The sequence below is a fragment of the Vicia villosa genome, linkage group LG3 (genome assembly GCF_029867415.1).
Source record: "Vicia villosa cultivar HV-30 ecotype Madison, WI linkage group LG3, Vvil1.0, whole genome shotgun sequence".
NCBI classification, from domain to species: Eukaryota; Viridiplantae; Streptophyta; class Magnoliopsida; order Fabales; family Fabaceae; genus Vicia; species Vicia villosa.
Window position 1 is genome coordinate 108,812,312 of NC_081182.1, and position 25,730 is coordinate 108,838,041.

Below are 25,730 nucleotides of genomic sequence, written 5' to 3' on the forward strand. Positions count from 1 at the left end.
TAAATTATAATTAAATATTTTTATTAATTTTAATGTTATAAAAATAGAAAAAAATAATAAATTTAACCCACAAAATAAGGGGAAAATATGGCCACGCAGCACGAGTTATAAATTCAAAATTTCCGAAATCTCGCGCGTAAACATCAAATCAAATCAACAACCGTCTTTGTTTCAATGTTTTCTCTTCAATCTCTCACTCTTAATAATTCTCCTAATTCTCATTCAATTGGTTTTAGGGTTTGCCACCATGAACAACGAAGATGACATATACAAGGTTTGGGAAATCCAAGCTATGCAGGCGAGGCCAGGTGCAGACCAAGCTCAGAAGATGTTAGAGAGAATTGCCAAACAGGTTCAGCCTATTATGCGTAAACACAATTGGAGCGTCAAGCTTCTCTCGGAGTTCTGGTAATTTACCATTTTGTGTTTTTTGTTTGTTTTAAACTTTAATCAACACTTTGAAACTTAAAATTTCCTGTGGAATATGACTGAATAACTGTTTTAAATGAATGTAACACAAGGGATGCATATTATCTTGGGTTTAATTATGGAGGTGGAAGACAGTGTAATCTCATTCAGTTGGCGCTACGGACAAGTTCAGAACGGGATTCTAACTTTTTACCATATGATGAAGTTTTAGATACCATGCTTCACGAGCTTTGTCATAACGAACATTATTCTCATAATACAAACTTCTACAAGCTATGGGATCAACTTAGAAAGGAATGTGCTGAATTGATGGCTAATCAGATAACTGGCTTTGGCTTTGATCTCCCAGGAAGGCGCCTGGGTGGTTATTCTACTCAACCTCCTCCACGTAAAACTGCACTTTCTGCTGCAGATAAGAGACCGTGGTTGGGATATCGTATTGGTGGTGATAGTCTTATAATGAAGACACTTACTCCAGGGCAAGCTGCTGCGCTGGCCGCAGAAAGGAGATTACAGGATGACTTATGGTGTCGTTCTCAATCTTCATATCACGAAGCTGAAAACCATATAAAAAAGAAGATAATTGTTGGAAGCTCAAAACCATCTGACAATTCTACTCTAGCTTTGGATCCGACATCTCGAAAAAGAAGTTGGGACAAGGATTCAAGTTTATCACTTTATTCATCTAGTAACCCTAAATTTGTTGATTTGACAATGGATACACCAAGTTCGTCTAGGTCGCTATCTAACAATAATAGAAGACTTCATTCCGAAGAAACTGCAATGTGGCAGTGTCTGACGTGCACTCTGTTAAACAAAGTAAGCATTCAATTATATTGCTTTCGCTCATCACAACTATTTTTGTTTTCATTCTTGAGATATTGATGTGGCATTTATTTATTTGAAAATATATAGTTAGTACTACCTATGGTCTTGTAACACACTGCCTTTTTTAATGCATGTGAACTGTTCTGATTGATGTTCTGATTGATGCAGTCATTAGCCCCTATATGTGAATTGTGTGGAACACAACAGCCAAAAGTTGTTACTACCAAACACTACACTTGGTCTTGTAAATTCTGTACGATGGGAAATAGTGCAAAGTTGGAGAGATGCTCAGCGTGTGACGAGTGGAGATACTCTAATGGCCCCAGCCTTGGCCCTTGACTGAACCATGTAATTGCTGCTTGGTTTTTATGTTCTCTATACCTGCAATGAACTTCAAAATTGGTGCTTGCTATACTGTATTTTATCTATACTAATGTTAAAATTTGACTTTGATATGCAAACTTCATGAATTCATGGCCACCCTATTTTGAAAATTGAAATTCTCATTATTCCTGCTATTTTATTGTGTTTGTTTTGTTTACTATGCTCAACCTGAAATAACTACTTTTTAATTCTTTTGTTCTGATTAATATAAGAGATTTTCAAGGTAGGTTAGTAATTGGACTCTTAAAAAACCAAGTGTTAAATAAGCAACTGTTTGATATATTTCTCCCCATTTGAACTCATTTATGTGACAGCTTGAGTTCTTTAAAATTAAGCAATGTTACTTTTATAAAGAACGACCGCATAGGAATAAAAAGTAGTTTTCTATCTTCAATCAACTAACTTTTAGAGCAAAAGTATGAAATCTCTGTTGCTGGCATAATAAAGCCACTTATTAATGATGAAGCAATTCAAAACTGGTTGCTAAAATGCTGAGAGAAGTTCAAGCCTTTTGATAATTTTCAGATAGGAGAATTTGTCTAAATAAGTAGTAGCTAATAATCAAATTAATCAAGTAGAAAAGTAGCAATACAGGGTTGAATGCTAAAATAATCTATCAGCATTAAGCATTGACAGAGTATACAATAAAATACTCTCACTAAAATAACCACAATCCAACATTAGACATATAAATAAATATATATACTTCTCCAATCATAGGTAGTAAGTAGTAATCAAGTCACTGTCTTCGTTATTTGAACAAGCCAAACCCATTTTCAATGCATTTTGAACCTTTAAATGTCCTCACCCTTATCACATGTCTTTGGCACTTTGGTTATAATACCTCTCAGAAGATCAATGTAAAGTGGAAGTTGTGCTGCTGCATACAAAGTCACAGGGAAGCAAGTGACTGCATAAATCAGAAACACAATGTGCTTGAACTTGTGGTCAATCAAAAAGAAATGGCCAGAACAGAAAGCAACCAACATTGCAACAATGGACAAGAAAAGAGAACTCATTCCCCAAAGAAGCTTCCTAGGCAAATCATTTCTGAAATCTTTAGCATCTTTTCGAGAAGTGAGTATAGAAAGGAACATTATGAGTGCAGTAACAGAGAAACAAAGACCAATTACTGAAGACATAGCAAATGCATCAAATGCAGGCCTTCCTTCTAATGTTGGTTCACCTGTTTCACTTTTGTTGCCGCCCGGCACAGTGCTTGACGCAGCAAAGGAAACGCCGGCAAGGAGTGCTGCTACTACAGAACAAGACTCAGAAGTGTCTTTGAGCCACGTACTACCATCTTGTACCAGTGTTGCGTGTGATTTCTTGAATAATTCCCCTGCTGTTTTGTCCTTTTTGTTTGTTCTAACTGTGAAATGCTCTGGCACTAGTCCTTTAGTGTACTGCTTCATGGTGTAAAAGTTGTTAGAAGATTAAAATTATATCCAAACACAATGTGACCCTATTTGGACAGATAGTTTAATTCAGAGTTTATAGGATAAGCATTTATATATACCTGAAACCATTTGATATGCCACATCATTTGCAAGGCAGCTCCAGAAATGTGCCAATCTTGATCACTTCTTGTAGCTGCTAAATGTAACACAGTGTTCCCTTCCATATCCACATCTTGGATTAAGTTATCAAATATCGCTTTTTTATCACACTTTTCAAACCGTTTCCTTAATGCCTCAACAATGATGGTTCTTCTGTTCTCAACTGCTACAAGTAATACATTTTTATTTTCCAAGTTAACATCGTATATTGAACTTGGTATTTTTGTTATAAGCTCATTCACTATTTCAACTATGCCATTCCTTGCTGCTGTCAAAATCGCTGTCTCACTTTCCAGTGTCTTAGAAATCTTTGGCTCCTCACTGTTATTATCTCCTACAAGTTTCATTTTGTTATTTTCAATAAACTACATAGAGACCAGTTAAATAAACAGTTTGGAATTGGATACCTTGGTTTGACTTGTAAGCAGACATGAAATCTGTTCCATTGACATATTGTATTGGTTTGGTGCCGGTTCCCAAATACGATCCATAAGCGTTCACCATAAATCTGCTCAATAGTTGACCACTCCATTTGTGTTTATAAGGCGGGGCGGGCGGCGGGCGGGGCGGGCAGCCCGTTTTGCCACCCCTAGTTACTACGGTCAAAATGAACTAACTCATATGGACTGGCCGCCAGATCTGTAAATTTCTAGGATTTGGACCTTAAAATTAGAGCTCATATTTTTCAAGATTTTTTTTAGTCCGGCCTTAAAAAGTCCGCTACCCAAGTCCATGTGCAGGGTCGGTCTTTTGAATTTGGGTGTCCGGGGCGAATCAAAAGAGTGGTGCCCAAAAATTTTTTTAACAATAAATACATAAGGATAAAAGAAATAATTGGATAAAAACACATTTTCATTTGACATTGTGAAATAAAAAAAATTATGAAATAGTTTGAATGAATGAGGATTTTTCGCGTATTATGCTAATCTTCCAAGATTTAATAGACTATTCTCGAAAGAACGAGGATACAAACCTCGCAAGAAAAATTATCTCTCATGTGATATTATAATCCAATTTTTTTATGTATTCTTCAACTCTCTCATAAAACCTTTATAAAATTCATATACTATTGGATAATTTAATTGACAGTCACAAAATTCATAAACCTTTATAAAATTCAATTGATATTGCGTTGGATAATTCAACTGATAGTCACAAAATTCAATTGATATAAAACTCATTTCACTTAGTTGAATGAATCAAATTAACCTATCAAAATTTGAATTAATACGTTGCATATATTACTTATTTCACTTAGTTGCCCTAATAAAAGCTTTCCAAAATTTATTAATACAATTTGAATCCAAAATTGGCACGGTTAGAAGATTTCCAACCTATCAAATAACATTATCAATAATATAAAACATTATCTATATCATTATTTTAATTTTAGTGCCTCAACTAAACTCTTTAGTTGTTAAAATTATAAATATATTAATTGATTTTATTTTAGGGGAATTAATTGATTTTATTCTACTCTATATTTTATTTATGGGAAATTAAATTCTTTTATTAATTTTGACTTTGTAATAGCCCTATAATTTTGTTAACCAGTATTTTTCCAAAAAAAAAAAATTAGCAAGTATTTTTATATTAGAAAATTTTCTTTTAATATATATAAGGATAAAAAAAATTTTGGTGCCCCTAAAATTATGGAGCCCTGGGCTCCTGCCCCATGAGCCCGTGCTCAAGGTCACCCATGTCCATGAGGGGTCGGGGTACCCGTTAAACTATATTTATATTTTCTTATTAAAAAATTAACGCATTGATTTTCTCATCTCACTAAATTTAATCTCTATTATATTCAATTTTTCTCTTTTAAATATTAAACATTAATATAGTCAAAAGTCTTTTACTGTATTCTATTAGTTTTTCTCTTATGTTAAATATCCAAGTATCATTTTATACATTTAGACATGTATTGTATTTAAAAATACATTATAGTATTTATAAAAGATAATAGGTTTAAATGCACTTTTGGTCCCCTAGTTTGGGCTTTTTAAACAAGTGGTCCCCCTATTACAAAATTAGTTATTATGGTCCCTGAATTTAGAAGGTCTTTGAAAGAACCTCGCCTAGTTGTGGTACCTCATGTCAAGCTTGATCATAGCAAGCGCTACGGGAGTCAACATGAGCATCCACGTTAATCCTATGTGTCACTGGCCTGGGTAGTGGGCCTTTTACCTCACAAAAACCCCCCACCTGCAAAAACAATCAAGAAAATATGTGGCCCCGACGGGGGCCCAGAAATATATCCAGATGCATGCGAAAAGTAAACATGATATGCAAGCAAGAAATATAGATATGATATGCAAGCATAAAATAAATGATGCAACACATAAGCAATATATGGATACACCCAATAAATAAACAAATAAACAAACAAACAAACAAAGGCTAGGATCGACTCGCTAAGTACGGACCCGCAATAGGTCGACGTCCCCAGCAGAATCGCCAGCTGTCGCACGCTCGCGAAAAATGAACAGAGTCGCCACTAACATATCTATCTTAAAATGAAAGGAACGCTAGCAAACCTAAAACGAATAAGAACAAGGTCTTTCGACCAGAGAACTGGGTACGGGAGTCGGTTACGCAAGGGGAAGGTACTAGCACCTCTCGCGCCCATCGTACTCGATGGTATCCACCTATGTTTGTTTCTATCTAAAGGGTGTGTACTATGTCTAAAGCCTAATGCAAATGTATGCAAAATAAATATGGGGAAAAGAAGGAAATATTTACAATTGTGCATGTTCAAGCCCCGCGACTTGATGCCTACGTATCCCTTTCAGTAATCAGAGCGTCGTAGTCCGCCTCAAATTTTTTTGTTTGTTTTTGTGTTTTTTAGTTGGGCGGCGTTAACGTTCGCGCTCTTGCATAAGGGGACGACCTACAATGCGATCGAACGGAAATAACAAGGCCCTTAAGAATGCCAGGAAGGCAAGAGAGAAGAGAGAGTTTGAGTGTTTCAAGTTACTCCCTTAAGCAAGGAAGACTCGAGTTACTCTTTGGTTGGTGTTTTTTAGGATTGGAAACTTCCGCTCAAGTGATTCCCTAAAGCAAGGGAGACGAGAGCTTCCATTCCCTTTTTATTGTTTTCAACCTTTAGTAATATTTTTTAGGTGTTTTCTTTGTATTTTTTTCAAGAGAATTAGTTTGAATATTTGTTATGTGTTTTTGAGTTAAAAAAAAAAGAGAATGAATTCTAACCTAATTGTCACTGTTTTATGAATCTACCTAAAATGAACTAGCCTAATGTTATGTCATGATTACAAGTCCTAAAATCTAAGGGTACATGTAAAAGGAAGATCACAATCAATATCATCAAAAATGATCTAAAATATAGAGAATGAAGGCAATGAAAGAGCATGCATGGAAGGATACGATGGATGTCCCTGCTTGCCATTGGAGCAGATCACACTTCAATACTCATTCAAAGTGTGATTTACAGGTGAACAACATGTGTGAAGCATTCAATAGGGCAATCTTGGATCATAGAGATAAGCCTATTATCACCCTATTAGAAGCCATCAAGCATTACATCACCAAGACGATTACAAGTCAGAAGAAGTTGCTACAAGATTACAATGGAACCATATGTCCTAAAATCCAATTGGTTATTGAGAAGAATAAAAAGCAAGCACAAGGGTGGAATCTTACTTGGCATGGTGATGATGACCTATCAATATTTGGTGTCACCAATGACATTGATACTTATTGTATTGATCTGAAAAAAGAAACTTGTTCATGTAGAAAGTGAGATTTATATGATATACCTTGCTGTCATGCAAATGCAACTATATGGAACATCAAGAAAAAGCCTGAAGATTATGCTGCTGCATGTTATAGGTATGATTGATATACTATCTCTGATTATTGCATTTTTGACTGATATGGTATGAATTTTGCATGATTATGTTGCTAAGTTTTGATTGCAATTTTGACTGGATTATGTTGCTGCATGTTTAGGAAATCAACATTTATGAAGGCTTACTCCAACATTGTGTATCCAACCAAATGACCACTACTATGGCCTATAAATGATCAGTATACAGTGGACCACCAGTGATGACAAGAGCCACAAGTAGGCCAACAAAACAGAGGATCAAGACAAATGATGAACCAAAAAATCCTCACATACTGCCAAGGATATTTTCAACTGTGACATGTGCAAAATGTGAAGGTATGTGACATAACAAGAGAAGCTGTAAAGGAAAAAGGGCAGTAGATAGGGTAATTCCGAAGGTTGGGAATGTAACAGCCCGGGCCCCTCACAAGGCGCTCCCGACACTATTACCTCACGATCTTCTTTACCTCCCCCTCTAGTAAAGTTTTTGCCTTTCGTGGGAATCGAACCATGTACCCTGGGGTTCAAGTACATGTTTGGTACATGGTTCCATTCCTACGAAAGGCCAAAACTTTAGTAGAGAAGGGGGGGTAAAGAAGATCGTGAGGTAATAGTGTCGGGAGCGCCTTGCGAGGGGCCCGGGCTGTTACAGGGAATATACCAAAGAAGACCAAGAAAGTGAATGCTAAGTCCAAAGAAAAACAAAGAAATTGCTCAAAGTTCACAAGCTCCTCAAGCCACTCAAGAGTAGTGAAAGATTAAAGGTTTAAGTATTAATATATGGTTGTATTTTTGGATGTATTGTATGGATTTGAAGTATTTTGCCTCAAGGAATTCCTTGAGTTTTATTTAGGTTAAGATCTTCTCTTATCTAATGACTTGATATTTTGGTTGTATGTTGGTTAGGTTTACATACCAAAAGGTTAATGTTAAGTATTATTCTATCAAATTACATGTCCAAATATATGGCACATTATAGACAAATTGGTGCATTTTTCTGTCAAATTACATGTACAAACTTTGCGAATTGCACACAGTTTGGTTTGAGTCAAATTACAAGGCCAAATATATTGCATACTACTATCAATTTATATGGCATATAAATTGGTGCATTGCAGACAAATTATAGGTCAAGCATATATGATACATTGCAGACAAATTATATGTTAAAAATTATGTCAATTTGTAGATTAAGTATATATGGGACATTGCAGTCAAATTACAGGTCAAAATTTTGTCAAATTGTAGGTCGAAAATTCGAGACAAATTACAGGTCCAAAATAAATGGCACATTGCAGATAAATTTATAAGCCAAATTAACACCATAACATTAACTTTGGACCATTACATTAACTCTGAGGTCAAATTGTAGACATACTACTGTCAAATTAACACAATAACATTGATGGTTTGGACCATTACATTAACTTTGAACCATTACACCATCACAAAAATCCAAGGTGACTAACCAAGACACCCTTACACAACATAGAACCTAGTCAACTATATCATATTTCATCAATATTGTTCCAACAAATGCGACCGTGACAAAAAATCTTTGAAATATTATTGGTATTATCGTAGACAATGATTAATTGCAGACAATGATTGTATAAATGTGCACTATGGAATATTATTGGTATTATCGTAGACAATGATTAATTGTAGACAATGATTGTATAAATGTGCACTATAGAATATTATTGGTATTATCGTAGTTAGATGTATAATAGGTTGTATCCAGGAAGACGTGGACTTAAACCCAATTTTGAGGAAGGAGTTAAAGGGTTTATCACGTGGGTATTTGCTCAGGAATGTTATTGAAACGAAGGAAGAGTTAGGTGTCCTTATCTTAAATGTGAATGCAGACCTATAATAAGTGACTCAGAGGAAGTAGAACGTCATTTGAAAAGAAGGAGTTTCATTGAAAATTACTGGGTTTGGACATATAATGGAGAAGCACTACCGAGTAGCGTACTAAAGACTAGTAATACGCATGTTGAAGATAGGGCACCTATGGAATATGAGAAAAACTTTAATCTGATCGGTGAGATTGTTGAAGATGTTTTTGGTTTCAACGTGACCTATGATGAACATGAAGATTTTGATGGAGAAGAGTTATCGAGTGACGAAGCGCGAAGATTTTATCAGTTGTTGAATGTGATGCCCTCATCCTTCCAGCAGACTGGGGGATCCCGCACCCCACATCCCACACAGGTGCCCTCATCCTTCCCATAAAATGGGGGATCCCGCACCTCAAATCCCACACGGGTGCCCTCATCCTTCCAGCAGACTGGAAGATCCCGTACCTCACCCACCACAGAGGTTCCCTCACCATCCATGCAGACTGGGAGATCCCGCACCTTACCTACCACACATATATCTGCACGTGAGGATGATCATGTGGAGCCGGATGAGGACGATCTTGAGTTTGATGGGGACAATCTTCAGTTGGACGGGGACAATCTTCAATTGGATAGGGACGATCTTTAGGGGGGATGATCCGAGTGAGATTCATATCATTGACGGAAGATATTATATTTTGCCCACCATAAGTTCGTAAGTATCTTATTTAAATTTTTTTATTTAAGTATACATTTCCACTTTATAATATAAATTTATATTTAATTCTAATTCAAATTATTGTTGTTTAGTTTTGGGCTGAGTCGGAGTGCTATCAAGTGTGTAAGTTATTTAATTTAGCAAATGTATAAAGAAGCTTGGACGAGTTTTAAAGAAGTTCATGATAAATAAGCTTGGTTTAATTTATTTAAGGTATAATTCATTTATTTTTTAATTTATTGTTTTTTAAATCTTTTTTATTGCAATTATCAAACTATTTATTTTAGTGTCATGCAACATTATAGGAAAAGTCTATGTGGGAAGAAATGAACAAGAGGGATGTTAAAAAAAATTATTATGGCAGAACATCAAGAAGACTTTCTGCCATGCTACGGCGTACTAGAGCGTTGGGAACGTGAGAACATTTATCCCAATTGGACAGTCAAAGAACTTTTTAAGGAACTTCTTGTCTATTGGGATACATCAGGATTTAAGGCTAAATCTGAAAATGCAAAGAAAATGAGAGCATCTGAAAAAGGGGTAGCCTTAATGCAGTTGGAAGTATAAGTACTTACGAATAAGGATGTAAATGGATACCCATAGGGAAGGATAGTATGATATTCGTGTCCGCCCCGTTGGATAAATTTGATATCCACGGGTTTTAAGGTACCCGCGCATATTTACAGATATTCATGGATAACACTTTTTTCTAAAATTGTGTTTTGAATAAAATATTTTCAGTTTCTTTTAAAAACACAAGACATTATTAACACGTAACATTCATATACATCTCTCTTATTTTAACAACAAAATTTCATCAAATAAATTTCCTCCATTTTCACCAAAGCATAATATTCAATACATTTTATTTTTAACAAAAAAAAAGAATGATATCCATATAAATTTGATATCCGTTTTGATATCCACATATCCGTGCGAATATCCGCTAAACGGATAATCCACGGGTTTTAAGGTACCCGCGGATATTTACAGATATTCATGGATAACACTTTTTTTTTCTAAAATTGTGTTTTGAATAAAATATTTTCAGTTTCTTTTAAAAACAGAAGACATTATTAACATGTAACATTCATATACATCTCTCTTATTTTAACAACAAAATTTCATCAAATAAATTTCCTCCATTTTCACCAAAGCATAATATTCAATACATTTTATTTTTAACAAAAAAAAAAGAATGATATTATGATTGTGAATTATGGTGGAAGAGCGGACGATGGAGGAGTAGAAAGGATGATATTGGTTGGACGGGAAAAGAGCGGTACCAATTGATTAGGCGGTGGAATTGTTGAAGTGAGGTATGGAGTATAGAAGAATCTTTAATATGAAATGATCAATAAGATTTGTATAGAAAATAAGTAATTTTTATAATTTATTTACGGATATGAACATTAAACCCGTATCTGTATCCATTAATAAATAGGTATTTAAATATCTATATTTTATCTGTGAATATCTATTAAACTATCCACCCCATATCTGTGACGAATTTTATCCACTGATATCTGCTGGTATGGATATTTTTGCCATATATACTTACGAACATGCTCGATGCATGGTGATTATTACCACTTTAAAAGTTATATTTTGATTTATTATATGTTTTTAATTAAAGTTAATTTTATTATTTAGGCTAAGGAGTTTGGGAGACTACCACTAATGACCGAGCTGGTTAAAAAGACTCGGACAAAAAGTCAGGTGGTTTTGTTGACGAACATACACAAAAAGCTTTGGTAAGTTATTTAATTTATGTTGTTTATATTTTTTTTATTTAGTGGCAAAGTTGTGACGTGATTTTCACGTGGCAACTGAGAAGTTGCGGCGTGATTTTCATGTGGCAGCTGAGATGTTGTTGCGTAAAAATCACGTGGTTATATTTCATTCATTATTTAAGTTAATTTGATTTAACTTAAGTTATATTTAGCTTAATTTTTTACTGTATGTGTAGGAGGATTATCACACATTGCTCACAGAATTTTTGGTCCATAATCCTTAATATACTCTGAGAGGTTTAGAGCCGCATCATCTAGATGTGAATTTTTATATTTGGAGTCAAATCAATGGCAGAAAGGGGCCTAATGAGTGTTTTGGTGGTGGAAATTTGTTGGGAACCTTGAGAAGGGGGGATAGAACTTTATTTCATAGAGTTAGAGATGGGGAACAATCGTTACGTCCACGACAATTTACACCGGAAATGCTAGAAACAGTAAGACAATTGACGTTATATGAGGCGAGACGCGAGTCAACGGAACGTGAGGCGGCGCTAAAGGCCCAAATGGAAGAGCAATAGCGACAAATGAAGGCAATTGCTAAGAGGCATCTGATATGGAGGAGCAAATGTGGCTATTTATGCAATTCCAAAAAAGCGGTAATCAAATGTTTGGTTTAAACGAAAGAGTTAGTGGTCAAGCACCGATGAATGATGAGAATGATGATGATTATAACCTTGACAGTTTTCCCGACACAGAAGACCCATAGGATTTATTTTATTTTTATTTTACTTTGAAATTTTAATTTGTGTTAGATATTAAACAATCCTTTTTAGTATATTATATTTAGTAATACTAATTTATAGTTTTTATTTATTAATTAAATTTTTTTATTTTAATAAAAAAAATTAATATTTATTAATTTAGTTTATTTAATAAAAAATTTATTGAGTTAGAATTTAATTTAAAAAATGAAACATATTTTTATAAATCGCGTCACAAATTTGTGACATGAAAATCACGTCGCAAATTTCCTTCGTTTTTTTTACTTCTCTCCTGCCATGCATGTTATTGCTGTAACGCGCTTGATATATGTGTAGAGGGCTGCGACGTGATTTTCCACGTTGTGACGTGAGAATCACGTCGCTAATGAACTTCTTTTTCGTAGTGTTTCATGTTAAATAATCCGTGTATATGACATTTATTTCTGCGCAACGACACATGTATTCTTCAATTAAAGAGTTTACAATTTGTTAAATGCTTTGACATTAAATACTTTACTCACAATACACTTCTTTAAATTCAAGTTATCTCACATACTTAAAGAAGAAAATGTATGTGCAAATAGATTAGCAAATGTATATTTTTTGGGTTAACTATGACACTTTGTGAAATTCACTTTCTTTTATACTTTTAAAAACTTTTTGAGATATAAGTGAACATGTTCAACTATCGCTTTTGCTAATTTTTTAATGGGTTGAATTTTACGCTTCCTCATTCTTTCTTTTTTTATTCAATAAATTGTCTTTATTAAAAAATAATCTACCTCAATCATTATTAAGTCTACAAACAATAAATATAATATTTCCCTACCGTAACTCGTTAAATAACAAAAGAGACGAGTCAAAGACAAAAGATAAAACACTGGATGATTGACACACCTCGTGAAAAAGACAACTTTCATAAAAACCAACTAAAAATGCACAATCTAATGTTTCAAATTTGATTATGACTAATAAAATAATAAAAATAAATTAAATTAAATTAAAATAAGTATCAACGAATCATGAAGTAGCGTAATATAACATATTAATAAAATATATGCATGCAGTTTACTTTATAATTATGATAGTTAAATTTAAAAAGTCTTAGGGTATTTACAATGTTTATGCAAAACTTATGAGTGATGAATATAATTTAATTTTACGTTAAATTATTTTTTAAATAAAAATAAAAATGAAATAAGAAATTATAAATCATTCTATATAACAAATTCACAAACTATTGAATAAAACCTCAGTTTTATTCCCTCTTCTTTCCACTCCATTGGTTTTAACAAATCTAAACATGACATAAGATTGATTTTTCAATTCATTCTGATAAAACCAACTAAAAGATGTCGAGTGTGTCAATTCATTATGAGAAAGAAGTTCTAGGATTATCATTGTATGAAATGATGATAATTGTGGGGGTGTGTTTACTCAGAAAAAGGTGGTAGAGATAGCAATGTACAAAGTTACAAACCTATATTGCTAGGTTATGGGCCTATAGGCCCAAGTTTGAAAGAAAAAAAACAAATGAAGAAAAAAATAAAATAGAAAATAAAATAAAAGTAAAGATAATTCTAATTCGCAACACAATCCGAAAGAGAATCAGTGAAGAAGAAGGAGGTTTCAATTTCAATGGCGGTTTCTTCTCTCTCTGCAACATTTGTTCCTTCTCTTTCTCTCTCTTCCAATTCTTCACCTTCGTTATCTTCCACATCGAAGTTCCTCTCTCCATGCTTTCTTCCCGGTAACAACATGTTGAGGCTTACGAACCCGAAGCCTCTTCATTCATCAACTGTGGTTTATGCTGCTCCGGAAGTGTTGGATTCTGTTGAAGCCAGAGATGTTGAGTCTCTTAACAGTGGCTCTCTGGTTTGTGAATTTTCTTTTTTTGCCTTTATTTCATATCAGTTCATGTTCATTTAGCGTGTTCAGTAATGATTTAAGTGTATTTGATTTTTGAATGATTTTTAGGTGTTTGGTTCTTATACTTAATTGATTCAGTCTCTAGAATTTGTAGCTTTTGAGTTTAAACGTGATTTTTACATTGTAAATATGCTGTTCGACCCAATTTTACATAGTGTATGTTTGGTTTTTGGAAGAGGCAAAAACAATTTTAAGAGTGTAAAATTGATTTTAGGAATGATTTTGAGGTGTTTGCTTTTCTCACGGAGAATTGATTCTGCCTTTAAAATTGATTCTACATGAAGATATAATTTGTAAAATTGAGTTTTAAATGTTCAACACCCTTCTACATAAATTTATCCCAACATAATTCACTTTTAGTTATAATCAATTTTACAGAATCATTTCATTTAAAATCAATTCTTTTCACCGCAGAACCTAACATACGCATAAAGTTATCCAATCATAAATCACTTTACTTTCAATCAAAATCAATTTTTTTCACCGCAAAATCAAACATAACCTCATAACATGGATGTGATTAGTTGTAAGTTGTAACCAAATGAGTTAGTGTCATGACAGGATCTGACATTGACATGTGCTAGACACTTCAATTTGTTGTTACATATCTAATGAGTTTTCTCTTTGCTAGGGTAATTATGTTTATAGTGTATGAACTAAACATATGAAAACCTATGAGGTTTGAATTTTCATAATTTAAGCTTGATGGAGACACAAAAGAGGAGAATGAAAGTTGTTTATGGCAATGTCTTGTCAATTTTTTGGAGTTTGATATGTTGGTTATTAGGAGGCTTAGTGAATACAATTACGAGTTGATCTAGCTTTAACAATGTTATAGTTTAGATTGGCCTGCTGCTTCTTTTTTTCTCAATGTTTTGAATTTAGATCGATTAGTATGCTTGGTGATGAAATGTTTTGGTGTTTTAGGTTGATGATGACTTGGAAACTCCAAGCACTTCGAAAATTAGCGTTGGAGCTGATGCAGACATGGTATGTTGATGGATCGGTTTACTATTTTCAATTGTTGGTTAATGTTTGCTTGCTTTTGGGGTCTTGTTATACGTGATTCTCATATTCCAAATGTGTATTTTTCAGTCATTCGATATATATCATATATATATGAGAAAATCGAACATGCGCCGTCAGTGTATATTAGTTTTACGCTGATGTCTAATTCAATTTAAGTAATTTATTATTTTTAAAATACGGTTACAATGTAGGCTTAATGGGAAATATAGCTATATCATGCAATTTCGGTTAGAAAGTGTCTAGTAATAGACTTATGATGGGATTTATGAGTTAACCGATGCTTTTTAGAGTAGTAGAATTTTTTGTTGCGATCCATGACTTACCTATCTCCTGCTAATATTTATTCGCTTTTGTAGATGGCACCAAAGCAAAAAATCAGAATCAAGCTTCGATCTTACTTTGTGCCCTTGATTGAGGATTCCTGCAAGCAGATATTAGATGCAGCACGAACTACCAATGCAAAAACAATGGGTCCTGTTCCTTTACCAACCAAGAAGCGAGTTTACTGTACTCTTAAATCTCCACACGTACACAAAGATGCTCGGTTCCATTTTGAGATCAGAACTCATCGGCGCGTCATCGATATTCTCTTTCCCACTGCTCAAACAATAGATGCTCTTATGCTACTCGATATTCCTGCTGGTGTTGATGTTGAGGTCAAGCTCTAGAGATATTTGCTTCAGGTTGATAAACATTTTGATTATGAGTGAACTTCAACTTGCTTCTTATAGCAAAAAGTAGATAATTGGCAGATATCATGTATTTCAGTCTCTGAACTTGCTTCTTTGAACAACGCAAATGATCCTTTTGTTTGCTTTAGATTTTTTGAAAGCTTATTCCTTTTGTTGCATAGATATTTGCATATCCTATTCAACAATGTAATGTAAGTCTTGTATTATGAAGTGTTATTCTTCTAAATTGTGCACATGAATTTATATTTACTGATTTAAAAAGTTCATCCTCTTTGTACCAACAATAAAAGTTCCTCCTCTATGGCTTAATGTAATGTTCTAATTATGATAATTAATAAGGGCAATTTCTTTATCCACCCCAACCTTTTTAGAAACCCGCGCGAAATTCCTAAAATGCTCCAATATTTCGGAAGTGCATATCTGAATTCACATTTTTTCTGAAAAAAAATGATTTCGGATGTGCACTTCTGAAAATACCTTATTTTTTAGAAGAAAAAAAAAGGTGTTTTCGGAAATGCATCTCCGAAATAATAATGACCCAACAAACCTTATCTTGCAGGAATCATAGAGGTGCATTATTTATAGAAATGCATCTCCGAAATGCATCTCGGATGTTCCTCCTCTAGGTTTGTGTCATTGCTGTTTGTGGCTTGATGTTGATGAAAACGTAGAGGTGCATTATTTATAGACTTCTTGGAGTAATAATGACCCAACAAACCTTATCTTGCTATCAGTGGATGTTTCAGAAATGCATTTCCGAAATAAGCCCTGAAGTATTAAATTTTTGGAAGTGCATTTTCGAATTAAGCAGAAACAGAACAGAAAAAATGCATTTTATTGTATGCAATCTGTTTTGTCAAATTCCACAAATTGAACCAAATGACAACAACAACAAGTAAATGAGAATGACATAAACATTGACAACATTAAATATAGGTATATTATATATGTATTGAATTGGTTTGATTTTACATTCTAGAGGATAATACACACATTTGTCATTATAAACAAAAAAATCCGGTCTAATCTAAAATCCGTTGGCGCTTAAATCTAAAACCGGTAAGTTCTTCGACCTCTCTCTACTTTCCTTCCGCTCTTGCTTCATGATTTGTTAGAACTCCGCCATTCTTTCAAAAAAAGGATTCGGTCAAGCGTCTGCCTCTTTTGTATGATGTGCCATCCACTGATAAGAGGTAGGCGGAATAGAGCACCCCGATTTCAAAAAAACTTGCACAAAGTGGACACACACCCGGTCGTACGCACTTGCTATAAGATGACCCATCTCGGGGAATGATATCCACTTTGAAACCGGTGCGTGAGCAGTTAGTGATAGAACAAGGGAATCGTGAACTTTATCAAATTTTTCTTGTTTCTCATAAAGTCAGCCCTAGATGTCCTTATGCGAAGTCAACTCTGAAACAAGTGCCCGTTGAATAAGAGTGTGATTTTCTTCTCCTCTTCCGAGCAAACCGGCAACGGCTCGATACCCACAATTACCTTCGGTGCGCACATCAACTATATTATCAATGTATTTGTGCATAAATAGCGGCATCTCATCAATGTAGATCATCGGAGGTTTTTAATCGGAGGTGTGTGAGGCAGCTTTGAAATACGTGCTCCTTTGTTAGCACTACATTTGGACTTTGGTGTGGGTGAATCCGGGATCAATGCATCAACATGTTCAAAATAAAAAGGATCTCGTTTAGTTGATGTGTCATCTTGTGTAGTTTTCGGCTTTTTAGGCGCACCTTTGGTTTTAACCGGTTGAGATGGAAGTTTCAAATCGGTGGTCTTCGAAAATGCAATTTTTCGTAATTTTTCTTTTATGTGAAATTTCATGGTGTCATCCGCTTTAGAAAACTTATCCATTATCTCTTCCAACTCGTCGGAGATTCTAATTTTGGATTCACCCTCTTTCGCCGGTTCAAAATCATCAAAGCGGAGCTTTTTCCAATGATCAATTACTTCATCCATGCGTATCGGGGAATTCAACTTCATCTTTTTAGAAAGTATACAAGCACATGGAAGCCCGTAGGTTTTTCTAATTGTGCGCCCACATTTTGAACTATCCGGACCCGTTGTCTCCGCCCGGTTCACTTCATGAAAAATAAAATTCAATCTCGCACGGGATATGTTGTAAATCAATTGCGAGTATAGATTTTTCCCTTAAGCCGGTGTTCCACAACCGTCTTGCTCCGACCAAACGTTGTTTGAATTTCATTATGTTGATTTTGGAGCATTTGGTTCAGGGTGTCCCATCCCCTACACAAATCCCCTTGCTATCACCCAACAATTTCTCCAACGTTGCGTGTGCGGATTCAACTCGGTTATTTGTAGTGAAACCAAGATGTCTAACTCGGTCCGTTCAAGAACAAACAACTTTTTCTTTTACTTTTTCAAGGATAGTACTTTCGACATAATGACAAAAAGTGTTCAATCCGACACACAATGTCCAGAATCGTATCACTTTCTCGGTATACAATTCTTCTGAACGTGCATCTAAAATCTCCCTCCATGTGGCCATTATCTTTTCCACCACAACATCGGCTTTGATGATGTTTTCGTTGTCATCCTTTCTTTTTTCCGTGCCAACCGCGAGTTTGAGCTTAGTTCTCAGATTGCGTGTTATGTGATACCGGCAAAGTAATGTGGTTGATGTCAGGAAGACGTTACCGACCGCATTCATCAGAGCATTATCTCGGTCGGTAACGATGACACTAGGCATTTTAATTTGATCAACCAACAAATTCTTACATATTCCCAAAGCCCATGTAAAGTTATCTTCTTTCTCACTTTCCAAAAAAGCAAATCCAACCGAATATGTCTTGTCCGTGGATGTCACACCAACAATTTCTAGAAGCGAAAGCCTATACTTGTACGTCGAATCAATTATAAGAACGGTTGAAAATGTGTTGAACAAGTTTATACTTTCGGGATTAGTCCAAAATATGTCACGGACCGTATCTTTGTCCTCACAAGTTCTGAAGCTTGAAACGTATTGGTTATCACCCAAAAGTTTCAAAAGGTGTTGCATTTCCGACCTCGGCCCCATTTTCATGACTTTAAGATTGCACCGTTCATTGTATACTTGCTTGATATTTGAAACACTATCTGGTTTTTTCGCTTCAAATCCGCAAGTATGTTTCTCGGCACAACTTTGATTGTCGATAATTCCGAAATAACATCTTTCTCTTCGTGAGACAAGCGACTCCACTTGGATGCCCGTGTAGATTAGTTTCCAATGCATGATTATGAACTCCACATATGATGCTAAAACGCCACAATCCATTAATCCTACGAGTTACGCGCAACTTAAATGGACACGCACACTTTCTCGATCCCGTGTCATCGTGTTTTAACACCCGATTTGTTCATATATACTTCCCACCCCTCTCGCAATTCAACACAACAAAAGCTTTCCTTATACTACTTCCATTGTCGGACCTTAATATCACAATTCCAAATCAAAGTTTACTAGCTTCATTTCTGACCCAATCTAGCAAATGTTCACGACAAGCGAAAGTCATATCATTTGAAAATTGTGGTCAAACATCCACCGCAACGATAATGGTTTTACCATCGTTAACCGGCTCATTAGACTTAGCATCTACGTTGACCTCATCCGGGACTACTAACTCATTGGTGACAATGTTGTCCGGATGCACCATACCTAACATATGCAAAATACATCAATGCTGTTAAAACATATTTTTAAAGTTTTGCATTAGAGCTTATTTCGGAAGTGCACTTCCGAAAATTGTTAGGTGGTGAATTTCATAAGTGCATTTTTGAATTGACGCAGTTTTCTTCATCAACAAATCAGCAACAATGTAGTGGAATAAGAGATGAAATGAAGATTATTTACCTCAAATTGTAGCTTTATATGCCCTCTTTAGTATGATCAACCACTTGAAACTTGATTTGGAGACGAAAAATGGATTGAAAATGATTGAGGTTTTGGAGAGGGTTTGAGTTTTTGTTTGGAGGAAAATGAATGAAATAGTGAAGGAGGGAAAAGGTATATGAAGGGTGTTTTAGGAGATGCATCTCCGAAAAAACACGTGACAGTTTAAATTCAACGTTTAAATTGAAAAATTAGTGCTTTCAGAGATGCACTTCCGAAAACACCCAAAAATGGGTGTTTTCAGAAATGCATCTCCGAATTCTGAGAAAATAGGGGAAAAAATGACTTCGGAGATGCATCTCCGAAGTCAGGGATATTATGGGGTTTTAAGAAGGGGTTCTCATTCCAAGGGGGTGGATAAAGAAATTGTCTTAATAAGTTCAAGTTCTATAAGCCCATGATAAGGACACATAACGTTGAGTCACTATTCTTTAGAAAGATTTAGAACTTGATAATTTGTTTATGCTAATGTGATAATTATTTGATAGGTAAATGTAATTATCATCAAAGAAAAGAAATAAAAAATTTTAGTTTTAGAATAGTTAGCATCTTTTAGTATAATTGCTCTTTATTTCATCAAGTAGCAAAGTTATATTCATCATAATTGGTGTTATCATTTTCGATCTCATTACTCCAAATTAGACTAGATGGTGATTTCAGTGGTTGCTATGTATTGAGAAATTTTTTAAAGAACAAAGAACACCCGATACAATGAAGTTATCAAAAGTTGTGATGAAATTGCGTGGTCGTGCTTTTTGCTGGTGGCTATGGCAGTCTCAACGTAAACCACTAACAATTGGGAACACATTTACCACTCTGTTTCTCTATTATTTTAAACCCGTATGGCAAGAAATTGTACCAATAGAAGAAAAGGACGAACTAGATTTGGATTCTATAAAATTCATCAAGAAAACTTCCTTTCTTGAAGATTTTGTTACTCAATCTCGAGTTCTTAGTGAAAGGGAGTTGCACCCCAAAATTTGTCCTCCCATTTTTTTTAACCTAGAAGAGGTTTTGCATCACAATCATATACACATTCCATTTAGGTCATAACTTAGTGCATGCATCCATAACATAGGTACTTCTCCAAGGAATTGACAAGAAAGGAGCTTCTCTTGAAAAGAATTCCTGATTAAAAGAAGGAGAACTGAGGTTTCATTGGATTGCAATACCTTCACCAAGTTCCTTCTAAAATTAGGGTTTAACAGTCATCAAGCTCATGATTTGTGATTTGAAGTTGCAAGTTTCCGGTTCATCTGGTCCTCAAAACTAGGGTTGTGATCAAAGTCAACTCAATTGACTTTTTGGTCAATAATTTTTAATCAGGAGCTGAGATATGTTATAAGGTGTCATGGGGTCCATTATGAGCCACTTAGTTGATTTCATTGGTTGATTATTGATTGAAGTTGAATTGGAAACTTATCGATCAAGAAAGTCATCTGGGACCAAAGTCAAACAGTTGACTTTTCAGGAAATTAGGCAAAATCAGAGTCAAATCCCATATTATGGATTTTTGGTGAAATTTGGTTAAGAAAATGTCACAAAAATAATCAATATCAAGATTTAATCAAAACTTACTAAAAGGGGAGTTGGTTGAATTTAGAAGTTTCTAAAAGAGGAAATACACTTAGAAATAATTTTTAGGAGATTTTAGAATGGTTGGCCAACTGACTTCAGATCAAATATACACATGGATAAAGGCTCTATTTCAAGACAAGGTCAAGAGAAAAATTGTTTCATTCATGGCATACTACAACTTTGTAGTTGGGAACTTTTTCATACAAGGCTTGAATCAAAAGTTATGAGTTGTTGAAATTCATGAGTCAAGTTGTTAAATTGCCAAATGTTGGGATATATTCATGGAAGTTGGAGAATGGTTGAGTGTAAGACTTTCAAGTGTGTCTAAGTGAGGATCCGGTCTATAAATCAAGATATCTCTAACTATGAAGTTATCAAATCCATGGCAAGCTAAAACTTTATAGTTGGAAGTTTATTTAGTAGAGGTCGAGATCGAAAGTTATGTGCACAAGAAGTTGGCAGTTCATCAAGGAACGCGTGCTGAGCGCATGACAGAATTTTGGCCGTTCATGACATGACCGAACAACTTGCTTTGAGTTCGTTTTATACATGGTTGTGAGCATTATCTCGAATCGGGGTTAACTACAATGTTATTCATCTCCTTGCAATCTGCTAATGTGTAGAAGGAATCATCTCTAAGTAAGATTCAGGACAAAAGTTATGAAGAGGGAAAGTTGGTGGTTCAATAGGTTCACGCATGGGATACCAAGCAAATTTGAGAAGAATTTCAAATCTGGAAAAACGCATAGAGATGTCAATTTTCATCTGTTAACAGGAATTTCCGTGGAGATTATCTTTTCGGAGCTTCGAAGTTGGAGATTTTTTCCTCCGTAGGGATGGAGAGAAAAGCTCCCCCGATGACACTGTGGGGCGGGGATTGGAAAAGTATCCTCTGCCTCACAGATTCCCCGACCCCGGACATATTATTTATATTTTATATTTTATATATTATTTAATATATAATCATATAATTTTACATGTTTTTTTATAAAAAAAAAAATACTAATGTATTAGATAATGAAGAGTCATTAGTGGGTGGATTGTTTTTGTTTTATTGTATAATGTAATGTATTGTTTTTAAAAAATATAATAATTTATTATTTAATGTATAGTGTATTCATTTTTGTTCCACACTCACGCTTAATCAATCACTTGTACTAGACAACTGTGGTAATGTAGCAATAAATTAACGAAAGAGTTTTCTTAGAATAGATAGAGATACATATTTAATGGGGGGTTATTGTTGTTTTTTTGCTTATGTATTGTCGCATTACATCATGGTTGTAATTAGTGGATTTATGAGCTCTCTTTTTACAGATTATTAATGGATTTATGATGTAATTAATAAGTCTTAACGAATGCCCCTGAGATACTGGTTAGCATTGCCCTTAATTTATTTATTGTATTTTAATTTTATTTTCTTAATAAGCAAGTGAAGAACTATTGGAAATATTGGTTTAATTTTTTAATTTAGTAAAAGAATCGAATCAAATATGTTCATTAATTTTGGTCTTATTATTTATTTAATTATCTTCCTTTTTTGTTTAACCTAGAAAAATCACTATAAATAATACACACTGTTTACACTAAGGGAAACAAGTCAAAACAAGAACAAAAAGCCACAGAAGAAGTAAAACCTTCTTTTTATTCCTCACGTGTACATTTTGCATTTTGCAAAAAAAAAACTATATCTCTCCCTTTCCTTCAACATCGATTTTAGGACGATTTTCAAAAAAATTGGGTTTTTGACTGATTTTGACGTCCGTTCATAAATTTGTAGGAATGAAGGGACCACTGTTTAAGAACACAACACTTAATAATCTAATATAAGTTAATAACAAGAGTCCCTAGCAACTGTGCCAATTTGATTCGCTGTCGTACACGGGTCAAAAACGAGTAAATAAAACTGTAGTTGGGGAAGCGACACTTGAGTCGTATCTCAAGGACTCTTGAAAAAATTAACCAAATAATGAAACGATATAGGTTGGTTTTTAGATTCGATTGAGAATAAAGGGAAAATAAGTGACAAATCAAAGTTTCTCAACTTATCATCAGTAATTATAAATCCAAAATCCTAAGCGGATTCTAATCTCTTTTCGATTACAATATCAATTAACAAGCAAAATTGACACTACACAATTTACACTCCTATTATTCCAATGAAGCAAACGGATTCAACACTCACATATTAAGCAAATGTGATTCAACATATGCAATTTAATGCTAAAGCAATACTAAAACGCCATACAGATCAAGTAACATAAACCAATTGAAATAAATCAACATGAATTTATATAAATCGAATTAAGCATATAAAATATATAAAAGAATGTTGAAAGGGAAAAAAATTGGATTGATAATATAAAACCTCAAAGTATTGGCGGAAACATGAATCAGTAGGTCATTCCTTGGTGATTAGTTCTCCATGAATCGTACAAGCAATATTGTATCGTGAAAATTCAGAATGAATGACAAGGGAAACAATTTTTTGTTTTTGCTATTACAACTTACAAGGGAAATTGGGCCTAAAGCAATCCGACCCGAAAACATAAAGAAAACGGCCTAATTCTAAATATTTTAAGTCTGGAACTAAATTGAATTATTCGACCCTTCAACACTCCAAATCAGCTTTTGGCTTCAACATGAAACTTGTAGATATTTATCTTAGCTTTCCAACACATATCAGAATGCATCAATCCGATTCCCGTAGCCCAAGTTATGGTCTGCACAGTAAAAAGGTATCAATTAACAGGTCAGACTGAAAATAAGGTACGAAAATAAAATAAAAGTAGAAATAAATTCAAATATAAAAATACACTAAAATAGTAAAAATAATAAAATAAACTACAGAGTTGTCTAAGTACAATAATAGAAGAGTGTGCATCAAAATGCACTGATTAATCATGCAAACTCAATTGTCCTAAATGCTAAGATCATGTAGAAGACATACTTCAAATATAAGAGTGTAAAACACCTAACCCACACTCTAGCATCTAAGACTTTGTTTGAGAGTTTTGAGGGGATGAGAGAGAAAGGAATGGCTTTAAAAAACAATTTTTTTTTAAATTATAGAAAAATATTTAATATTTAAAAAAAAATTGTTTAGAATGATAAAAAAATTCTTATCATTAACATATTTTTAATTTTTGAAATATTATAACATAAATTATATTTGAACAATCTGTGTAAACCTTTCAAAACTCTCTAAATTCCTTCTTCAATACAATTTTTTACTTCCTCCGAATTAGAGGGATTTTATTATTATAAATAAAAATAAAACCTTCCAAAACTCTGCCAACCAAAATCTTTCTATTCTTTTTACTCTATCCTCCCATTTTTCAAAACTCTTCCCTCCCTTTCCCTCAAAACTCCCAAGCAAAGTCTAAGAGATTGTAAAAAAGCTCTAGGATTCAATGACATAAATTTGAACAACCACTATCATGCTCTGTACTAGATCAAAGAAAACTGCAATTGCAAGTTTATTCTTAGTTGGTTTGTGGTGGAAATGGAGGGCTATAAACTTAGTGTTCATTATCAACTCAACTGATAGCAAAATGGCCAAGTTGATCCAAGAGATGTGACTAGAGACAATAGTGGTAATTGTATTAAGGGATGTAGCCTTTTTCTTGGGAGTCATCAACATCACCCATGCGAAGTTTATAGCTCTTTTCCTCGGGTTGAACGAGAGCATCTTGAACAGAACCAAACTCCAAACCTGTGAGTTAAAGTTCTTCGAAGTTGTATTGTCAAGTTTTGCAGTAAAACAAGAAATTAAGCAAGAAATGAATGTGAAAACTGCGTGAGCACTGCACATGACATGGCGCAAAGTGCCTGTTCCTTACAAAGTTACAGTGATTTTTTTATAACAATTCAATGACACATGCACTTATTTTCTTTATTAAAGTTATTACTCTTCCATTCTATGACAATGAGCATGTTTGGTTTTTTCACACTAAAAAATATCTAAATGAAAGAGAAAAAAATAATACTTTTTTGTTAAATTATTTTTATCAAGTGTTAATATATTTATAATTATTGTTAAGTAAAATAATAGTTCCAAAAAAGTAATTGAAATTATTTCAAAAACTGAATGTGATATTCCAATAAATGGGATTCTTTGCAAATAGAAATCTGACATGGTTAACACATCTATAACACTTGGATCTATATCAGACCATCAGATTTTAAAAAGCAGACTTTAATTTTTAAAGTTAAAACATATTTTCCATCTTCATTGCGGCTTGTCTCTAGTCGTCTAATTTAGGGAATTTGGCTACCCTTCATTGTTTAGAGATATGGTATGTATTGTGTTTATAAGTGGAAGCAATCTTCACCTTACAAATCAGTTTTGTATGGATGAGTTAAGTCAAATTCAAATTCTAAGATGGAATCAGAGTCTATCCTAGATCATATGTTAAGCTTCTCGCATTGGCCACATTTTAGCTTCATTGAGGTCCGAGCCTAAGAGGGTGTATTGAAATTTCAGCCTTCATTGCAT

General features: G+C 34.1%; 3 protein-coding genes across 3 annotated transcripts; 2 read left to right on the forward strand and 1 right to left on the reverse strand.

Moving 5' to 3' along the window:
- Positions 1-242: 242 nt before the first annotated feature.
- On the forward strand, positions 243-1,596 carry LOC131658776 (DNA-dependent metalloprotease WSS1-like). Its single transcript, XM_058928035.1, has 3 exons — positions 243-408; positions 516-1,248; positions 1,426-1,596. Exons 1-3 carry the CDS (start codon positions 248-250, stop codon positions 1,594-1,596), a joined length of 1,065 nt encoding a protein of 354 aa, XP_058784018.1. The 5' UTR covers positions 243-247.
- Positions 1,597-2,201: 605 nt separating this feature from the next.
- On the reverse strand, positions 2,202-3,704 carry LOC131658777 (uncharacterized). Its single transcript, XM_058928036.1, has 3 exons — positions 3,608-3,704; positions 3,161-3,534; positions 2,202-3,047 (listed from the first exon to the last, which is right to left on the reverse strand). The coding sequence occupies exons 1-3, from the start codon at positions 3,702-3,704 to the stop codon at positions 2,436-2,438; spliced, it is 1,083 nt and encodes a 360-aa protein (XP_058784019.1). The 3' UTR covers positions 2,202-2,435.
- A 9,975-nt stretch (positions 3,705-13,679) lies between these two features.
- On the forward strand, positions 13,680-15,995 carry LOC131662287 (uncharacterized). Its single transcript, XM_058932027.1, has 3 exons — positions 13,680-13,975; positions 14,957-15,019; positions 15,415-15,995. The coding sequence occupies exons 1-3, from the start codon at positions 13,739-13,741 to the stop codon at positions 15,724-15,726; spliced, it is 612 nt and encodes a 203-aa protein (XP_058788010.1). The 5' UTR covers positions 13,680-13,738; the 3' UTR covers positions 15,727-15,995.
- The last annotated feature ends 9,735 nt before the right edge of the window (positions 15,996-25,730 follow it).

Bases quoted from the DNA above. Each gene is read 5' to 3' on its own strand.
- LOC131658776 (XM_058928035.1), top strand. From the start codon at position 248: ATGAACAACGAAGATGACATATACAAGGTTTGGGAAATCCAAGCTATG. The intron at 409-515 runs GTAATTTACCAT...AAATGAATGTAA, and splicing joins AAGCTTCTCTCGGAGTTCTG to CACAAGGGATGCATATTATC. The intron at 1,249-1,425 runs GTAAGCATTCAA...TGATTGATGCAG, and splicing joins CGTGCACTCTGTTAAACAAA to TCATTAGCCCCTATATGTGA.
- LOC131658777 (XM_058928036.1), bottom strand. From the start codon at position 3,704: ATGGTGAACGCTTATGGATCGTATTTGGGAACCGGCACCAAACCAATA. The intron at 3,535-3,607 runs GTATCCAATTCC...TGAAACTTGTAG, and splicing joins TGCTTACAAGTCAAACCAAG to GAGATAATAACAGTGAGGAG. The intron at 3,048-3,160 runs GTATATATAAAT...ACCATGAAGCAG, and splicing joins GGCATATCAAATGGTTTCAG to TACACTAAAGGACTAGTGCC.
- LOC131662287 (XM_058932027.1), top strand. From the start codon at position 13,739: ATGGCGGTTTCTTCTCTCTCTGCAACATTTGTTCCTTCTCTTTCTCTC. The intron at 13,976-14,956 runs GTTTGTGAATTT...TTGGTGTTTTAG, and splicing joins CTCTTAACAGTGGCTCTCTG to GTTGATGATGACTTGGAAAC. The intron at 15,020-15,414 runs GTATGTTGATGG...TCGCTTTTGTAG, and splicing joins TTGGAGCTGATGCAGACATG to ATGGCACCAAAGCAAAAAAT.